Genomic DNA, 9,039 nt, shown 5'->3' with positions numbered 1-9,039 from the left:
TTTGTTAGGTGAAGCGGCAATTTTTCTGGTGAGTTACCCTAATATACATATGTACAAACATACATATAGTTACAGAATGCTTATTCATATTATATCAAGTTTGTGCGTACAATTCTTATCGGCTGTCATTCATTTACTTTCTGTTTTTGTCTAGAAATATAATCTTTAATTTGTATTTATTTGCTTGACTTCAGTAGTAACAGTATGCCCATTTATATAGTAAATACAATGCAACAATATGTATGTATATATGTAAGTGTACTCTTAATCGCCTACATTCTGAGGGAGTTCGCTACGGAGCATTCATTACGAAGAACTTGACGATAACTCCGACTTCCTTGTATAAATCTTCCTGTTTTTTTTTTCAATTTCATGAAACTCTACTTTCTTATTTATGCATTTCACATTATCTACGCGAATGACTACATAAATTCTTGTAAAAAAATTAAAAAAAAAAAATAACCGATTGCCGCTTACAAAGCTAGTATATCCATAATTTTTAACAAAATGACTTATGGGAAACACATTTACTTAGTCCGCCGTTTTGTGGCTACATGCAAGGCGGAAGATCTGGGTAGACGCATGCGTTGTTGTTGTGCGTAAACGTAACGATCATTCATTTCCTATATGTTTTCCTCCACATACTATCGTAGTACATGCACGCATATGAACCGGGGAAAATGTAATTAAATTTTTATGTTCCGCAGGCATCTTCAACATTGAATTTCAAAATTCATTCAGCACGTGGCCACGTTTTGCGTGCCCGTGACATTTCGCCTCGTAATGCTCACTCGAAAAACGCCTTGAATGTGGCGAGGTGATAATGAAAGAAACGAATTAATATTAATACTCCGTATGGGAAAAAGAGTAAAATTATGTTAACATGCTAAAGTGGCGTAGGAAATCGGTAGCCGTTATTGAACCGCAAAGAGTCACTGTCAATTTGGGGCATGTCTGCAGTACCAATTTATTGAATTGCCTATGAGCATACGAATGCGGAAAATGTTCGTAAAAAATATTTCCAGATGTATGTATATGAATTTTATATGTAGGTATATATTTACATGTAGTATGTCCCCTTGTGATCAGCTGATTAAGCTAAGTAACACTTTGACCAGTTTATTATTTTTTTACAAAAGGTCTAGCTCATTATAATTCATCAACATAAAAATTGACATTTCAAACTTTGTACAAAAACCATAAACAAATCAACCAACTTTACCAATGACACCAAAAAATTTCAAACCTTTTATTCAGAATTGCTAGAAAATTTTTAGATATGCAGTTAGGGCTGCAGTTTTAGTATGCATTAAATTTTTGGAGGTCAAAGTACACATTTGAAGACGCAAGAAAATCGCGTTAATTTTTAATATGTTTTTCTGCAGACGATGCTAGACATTCCATATAAAAAAAATTCAATTATTTGGAAGAAAATGCACAATACTTTCAGCTGAAAAAAAAATATTAAAAATCAACAAGATTTTTTCTCGTCTTAAAACTCGCACTAATATTTTATTTGCTATAAAGTTGCTTACCTAAAATTTTTCTAAAAATTCTGAGCAAAAAGTTTCAAACTTTCGGGTATAATTGGTAAAGTCTGTTGAATTTTTATAATTTTTGAACAAAGTTTGAAATTTCGAATAGTGGTATTGGAATAATCGTTCACCGTCGAATAACCGCTGGCTGTCGAATATTCGAATGACCGCTGGTGTTCGATTGAGAAGGTCAGTGACTGATTTTTATTTATGACTTTTATAAATAAAAGTCTTCGATAACTGTTATCTGAGACATATAAATTAAAAATCAAATATAACTGTTATTTGGTTTAAAAATAACTGTTTTTGGATTTATAAATTAAAAGTCAGAAATAACGGTTATTTAAGGAGTATTTAAATAAATGTCAAAAAATAATTCTTAAAGAGCCATTTTTTATTAAAAATTGTTTAAGGCTAGAATTGGCAATATCCAAATAATCCGCAAGAATAGGAACCTCAAGCCACATCATCCGAAACCCTTCTACATTAAAAGGAAAAGCAGCAACAAATATTTTATTTATTTCCATAAAGCCAATGAAAAAAGTTCCTACTGACTACTTAAAGCGAGGATTTACAATCGAAGCAGATTATGAAAAAATTAACAAAAACAGATTTACAAATAGAAAAATAACAAAATACTATAATGTTTCAAAATTCAGAATATATCAGGGAAAGAAAAGAATCTTTGGATAATGAGAAACCAAGGCAGACAGAATACAATGTCCTTGCATAATTAATCCAGATTTTAGCTGGATAGAAGGAATTGAAGTTACGCAGAGTTCTCAGTGGTACAAGAAAATTTGGCTTTGCCGATCTAAACACCTACGAAACCAAGAAGTATATTCCTTTAGATATGTAGGATAGGTGGATATCTTGCAAGTCTGTACATCTAGACACCCCTGTTTTTAGCCAGTCCAAGGAATTTTGATTATCCCAAGCGGGCAACCCAACCTCACGGCGTCGGATTCATCCAAATAACCTCCTGCCTTCGCCAATTCATTAGCTCTCTCATNCTTTTTAACCAACTTTCTAATGAGCGAGAGACTCGAAAATTCAAACTTTGTTAATATTTGGAATGTTTTACGGAAGGAAATAACTCCGATTAGCCGATAGGTGGCGCGGGGTCACAATATGTATTTCGAAAGCCTGCAGCCGTGGTCCACTTTAGTTTATATTTATAATAGAGTATTATCAAAATCTTGCAAAGCCGTTCCACGGATTGCATAACTTGCAAACATACAACAACGAGATATTTACATGGTAAAAAACGCTCACTTTATTTATATTTTGTTGTTGTATTTGATACCGAATTTTTTTGCTTGATGGCCATGTTTTAAAATAAACCCTTATCGCACTTCTACAGGCTAAGACCTTTCGCTTTTGGAAACTTGAAGGACGGTGGAAATGAAATGACTATCACAAAAAAATGCCTTTTCGTATAATATACACATATACTTAGTTAGTATCAAAGATATTTTAAACTAAAGCTTTCATAGATCTCTTTCGGTTAATATTTCATAAATCTTTTGTATAAGTTATGTAACTAAATTCGACTATTCAAACAGGTGGAAACCCTTTTCAAAAGTTGTTTCAAACTAAAATCTTCTAAAATCTCTTTCGCCTAACATTATGATACACATCTATTTCAATAAACTGATGAACTAAGTTAAATTTGATTGCTCAAACACGTGGCAGCCCTCTTAAATAAAGGTCAGAAATAAAGAGTTTTCAAGCCCATTTTGATTGATATCCATCCTTTAATAATTCATTTTACTTATTAAATAATTTAAGTTTAACTTTTTAAACAGGTGGCAACCCCCTGAAAATACTATCAAAAACATTCTGAATGTCTAAACTAAAATTTCTTAACACCCCTTCATTTGACACCCAATATTTCATACATCTTGTGTGATAGTTAACAGATGGCAACCCTTTTTAAAATATTTTCATACTAAAACATTCTTAATTTCTTTCGGAAATAAATATTTTCAAACCCTTTATATTGATACCCATCTTTTAATAATTCATTTAACTTATTGAATGACTAGAATGTAACTTTTTAAACAAGCGGCAACTCTCTTCACATAATTTTTGTATTAGTTAATTCAATTAGTACTTTCAAACAGGTGGCAGCCCTCTTCAAAAGTATTTTGAAGCTGAAACCTTGTTAATTCTCCTCCATTTGACATTGCAATACAAAATTTTAAAACTGATGAATTAAGTTGAATTTGAATTTTTAAATATCCGGCAACCCTGCTAAATATAGTTCAGAAATAAAGATTTTTCAAGCCCTCCTTCGAGTGATACCCATATATCAATAATTCATTTAACTTATTAAATAATTTCAATTTATCTCCCTTTAAACAGGTGGCAACTCTCTTCCAAAACCTCAGAAATCTTCTTAGTGTCCAAATTCAAGCTTACTTGGCACTCTTTCGTTTGCCATGTATATTGGGATAGTTCATATAACTTGTGTATAAGTTAACTAAATTCGATATCAGAGCAGCTCACGTAAATCTTAAAATGTTCACGAAATATTTAGGCGGAAGTTTTAGAATACAATAAACTTAATAACTTCGGTGGAGAACTCGCAACTTTTTTGATTCTGACACCCTAATATACACACATACATACACCAAGTGTTACCATTAATATTCGAAGCTTCATAATGCCGAGGAGCTTTTACTAATCAAAATACTATTAATTAAGTAGCTAACCTATAATTAAAAATGTATAAAAATTTAGTAGTCGGCTATTATCAATCGTTTACCTAAAGTTTTGATAACTTATTTGACTTTTAGTAAGCTGTAGAAGTGCGATAGCCATCTGCCATTTTAAAACTTTATTTATTGCAAATTAACTAAGTACATACTAAACGAGTAATTAAATAGCAATTTTTGTGCATCGACAAGAGAGATTAATCTTAAATTTACTACAAAAAAGTAAGGACATACCTGCATATACAAATATGTATTCCGTTGTGTGAAAGAAAGATCAGTTTAGTAGAAATGAGATCAACTTCTCTAGAATTTACTCTCTGAGAGCACTCTTCAACAATATATGTATATGCAGGCAATGAGACCACATCTTCCGCAGTCGGAGAAGAAGTCGAATTTCAGCGAGCACAAAAGAACGCCATGTACAACAAGAAGTATCACGCCGTTGAAGAGCAAAAAGATTCAGCTTACAGGGTTACACTGCAATCGAGTGCAACCAGAGCTACATATATACGTATGTGAAATCGATACAGAGGGCCAAATGTTGAAGCGAGACATGTTTTCCGAAAAATTAGGATAGTGGCCGAAAAACTCGTGAGTGCGAAAAGTCTGAAACGCTGGCCGGCAGGAACAATGCCCGAAGCTATTAAAAAAGTTAGGCAACTTGCCGTAGCTCTCAAATTTAGGTCGAATTCCTGTGAGAACAATCAGGATGAGCTGGTGAGTGATGGCCAGAACGCGATTAAATTATGGAGGGAAAATTGTCAACCCAATTAAATGATAAAAGCACTGAAGTAAGGAAAGAAGTTGACCCCGAGCTCCAAACTAAGACGGACTGGCATTTGAACTATCGAAGTTTGGCATAAACTCTCATACAGCATATGGTCGGATGAACGCACGCCTGACGACTTAAGTATAATCAGCTCAATTCACCGGCAAGGCAACCCCGCCATATGCGCGAACTAATGTGGGACTAGCCTTTTGAGCACCGCTATGAGATTTTATCGAGCTTATTGTGTGTACAACACTAAAGCCCGCCGTCAACGATCCGAAAGGACCTTATAAGTGTGGCTTTAGAACTTGTTAATCCAAAATAAACCAGGTAATCACCGTGCGTCCAATATTGGTGGGACACGTGTGAAGAAACTCACCATCTCGACTATTTTAAGGCGCCTACGATAGCAAAAAAAAGTTGCATATTCGCCGCGATAGTTTAAACAGCTTGGTATTCCCGCAATCCTAATACGGCTGTGCAAAATGATGAACAATACCATCATTGGGAAGATCATCTTCGGGTCGTTCGATACTAGACGATGTTTCATCTTCTTACTGTTTAGAGCTACAATTCCGAAACATTTCTAGAGCTTCTTTTATTTGAGAACCAGCAACAAGCTCCAAGCGTGGCACAAAGATATGGTTTAGCCGAGCCCTCGACGAAATTAAAATCTCAAGATATTGATATTAAAGACTTAGTTTGTGAGCTAAGTATGTATTTAGTTCTGTCGCTGATCTCGCGACAATTTTGTCAGAGTGACAACTGGCAACACCCTTGTCTGACGGACGATAGGGGTTCATCCCGTTTTATCGAACTGCATAGGCAGTATGTTGAGCTGCTGAAGTGTTTCGGCACTGTGGGGTAGGCATTAGAACACCAAACCGGCTAACAGGGGTTCGCCCAAGGGGCGTATAATAACCGCTATTTTGGTCGCTGGTGGTTAGCAGGATACTGAAGAAAATGGAGGGAGGACCTTCCGAATTTACTGCATTTACTAATGATATTTGTTTCCTAGTAAGCGGAACGAGTCTGTCTACACTCATCTCACTTATAAGCCAAGCACTATGGGTGACACATCTCTGTGAAACTAAAATTGGGCTTAGTGTCAACGCAGAAAAGTCAGATCTAGTACTCTTCAACAGTAAATACAACGTTACGAAGTTGTCTAAGTCTTAGCTGGATGGGGTGACCCTCCAGGTGAAGCAAAGCGTCAAGTACCTGGAAATAATACTCGATAGTAAGCTGTCATGGCGCCTCAATGTGGAAGAGAGGGCGAAGAAGGCCGGCGCATCATTCTTTGCATGCAAAAAGATGCTGGGCTGCACCTGGGGCTTGTCACCTTCTCTTTCTCAATGGATCTTCACGGCAATAGTCAGGCCGATATTGCTCGATGAGGTATTATTTTGGTGGACAGCAGTGGAGAAGAAAACATTTCTTAAAGATTAGCATTTAGGACTACACTGACGGCAGCACTTTATACCGTGTTACATCTCTTGCTAACCAACCTATCGGGGAAGAATAAAGCGTTAAAAAACTTCTGTCTGGCCTTATGCTACGGATCAGTTTGCGTGCAGGTCCTACGGTCACAATAGTATAGCGTCAAGTTTACTGGGACAGATTGACTATGTGACACCGTATCTGCACTTTGAACCGACCTTCGAAACGACTATAGAGATATCAAGCTGGCGCGAAAGCTTAGGACTGCTAGCTCGATGAATGTCTATACAGACGGATCTAAGATGGAGAAGGGCGTAGGAGCGGCAATCTTATAAATGGAGCAGGTCCTCCGGCATCGGGAGCAACGAGTAAGCCGACAGACTTACCAAAGAGGGTAATTTGGCGGAAACTGTGCCATAAGAGGAGGTGATTAAATAGGAACTCGACCAGTACAACGAAAGACAAGACAGTGGAGCATATCCACTGCGAGTTTCTTGCCCTTAGCAGACACAGCATGCGGGTTAGTCTACTGGGAGTAGGTTTTCTACCTAATCTGGAAGTCGCCGACAAGTTTGTGTACCAGTTTGCCAAGAGGACCGCGATTTTCTTCAGTATTGCTCCTGATACGTATGGATTAGCTGTCCGAAGTGTTCGTAGTTTATTTGCCAACGCTATGGACCTTAATGGTTTCTGTGCTTACCTAACCTAACTTTTACTGCGTTCCGAAGCACCGTGGCACGAAGCACTTGCGGACGAGTGCGCAAGAAAGGGATCTGAGGTAGGGAAATGGTTCAAAGCCTACAACCTTCCCAGCGATCTATTACAGCAATACCAAAGACTGGGCTGAAAACCGCGCTATTAAAATTTCGGTCGATTGATGGCTTTCAATTTGAATTTTTCGAACTGTCAGAGAAAATCAGATCTAAGTGAAACGTAGGTCAATTACGCACGCTACTTTGGAAATTGGTTATTAAGAGTCAACAAAGAGTGGCAGACAGCTTATTGAAATAAGTGGCCTACGCGAAGTTGCAAAAATGATAGGACAAGAGGCAGAGCAGCAAGGCGAGCGACCAGTTAGCAGTCCAAGCTGATCGAGATGAATTTGCAAATGGAAGTGAAGCACCAAACACCAGCAGTGTTGTTGATGCGACTAGCATGTTTAGAGATGTCTACGTTAACGCTGCAAATGCCTGTAGCAATTTTATTGGCATGTACATACATACTTGGTACTATCGTTGATGGAGTGGATGACTACTAACAACTTACCTACTATCCACAGAACAACCATCAAGACATACAGTTGCCAACCTTCGCGATTGCTGCTTTTGAATCTGGAGCCGGTGGTGTCATAGCGACAACAGGTTAACCTGTTGCAACGTCTTTCTTTGTGGCAGCTGCAATTATCGTTGGTGCCATTCATGTCTTCGCTGCGAAGCCACCATGATGTTTTGCTGTCGATGTTTGTATAAAACTTGTTGTCGCAGCTGAATTTCTTAGTTTGTTTCTGGTGGCTTAACTTTGTTGTTTTGTTAGCTCTCGTCATTATGGCCGGTAGTTGATTGGTTTGTGTTATTTATTTATTTTTTGTTGTTGTTTCTTCTGTGTTTTGACAGCGCCCCTGAGTCAATAAAGTCTTGTTACTTGTCTTGCTGCCACTGCAACAATAACCGATCGCATTCGGGGACGGAAAAGCTTATAGGAGGAAGCAACAGCAACAAATGAAGATGCAACCGTGTGCGTTAGAGAAAAAATAAACGGCGTTGAAGTGAAGAAAAAAGTAATTACTTAAAGTTTTTTCAAAGCACAAATTACATCGAACTTTTCAGTAATAATATTTCACGTTGGGCGATTGCCCAGAAACCATTGCATGAACTTAGTTTTTACTAATTAGTTTTTACTAATCACTCTTTATGCACCTGGACAGGGCATTAACAAACACATAAATTCCGCGAAAGTCAGACACTCTACCGCATATAAAGTATGTATGTAGGTATGTATCCGCACCGTATGTGGCTACAAACACCTTTGCCACTCCAACTTTAAGCACTTGTACATATTTTACTTCTAACCAAATCTGTTCTAGATACGAGTATTTCTATATCTATTGCTGTGTCTTCTTTTCCTAAACTTGTGGTTGAAAAACTAACGATGGTCTCTTCTTGAACCGTTCGCGTCCAATACACGTGAAGAACTGAAACTGAAACTGATTTGGAGAACTCAAATCCACTTTTCCTCAACATTGAGAACCACTACATAGCCATATACATAAGTATTTACGTACATCCATACATACACTCTAAGTCGTCGGCCAACATAAAACTCATCAGCAATAACTGCTTACTCCTTGTCCCGCCATTCGGCTGCAATCCTCGATCCGGTACCGGCAATGTGCATTGTGTACATACAAACATGCATATGTACGTCGTATGTATAGGTACTCAATGGCATTGTCTTCTTTTCTTTCTTTTTTTGTCCTCGATCTTCAACAATCACCATCGCCGTCGTCGCCGCCACCGCCTATGCCCAAATCGGCCTCTGACTTGCCTGAGTCGGTTGTGCGGGTTTGTTGACGTCG

At 37.5% G+C, this 9,039-nt stretch overlaps 1 protein-coding gene across 1 annotated transcript in view; it reads right to left on the bottom strand.

Moving 5' to 3' along the window:
- LOC108370783 (Dpp target gene) overlaps positions 1 to 8,676 on the bottom strand; it is a 21,051-nt gene extending 12,375 nt beyond the window's left edge. Inside the window, 1 exon segment of the mRNA XM_017626186.1 lies at positions 7,731 to 8,676. Coding sequence (XP_017481675.1) covers positions 7,731 to 7,884 — 154 coding nt within the window. The 5' untranslated portion in view covers positions 7,885 to 8,676.
- Between the last annotated feature and the right edge of the window lie 363 nt (positions 8,677 to 9,039).

Source organism: Rhagoletis zephyria, unplaced genomic scaffold, assembly GCF_001687245.7.
Source record: "Rhagoletis zephyria isolate East Lansing unplaced genomic scaffold, Rhagoletis_zephyria_1.1 Rzeph_scaffold_04477, whole genome shotgun sequence".
NCBI classification, from domain to species: Eukaryota; Metazoa; Arthropoda; class Insecta; order Diptera; family Tephritidae; genus Rhagoletis; species Rhagoletis zephyria.
The sequence above is the reverse complement of the archived record's forward strand: the minus strand, read 5'-3'. Positions and strand labels throughout refer to the sequence as shown.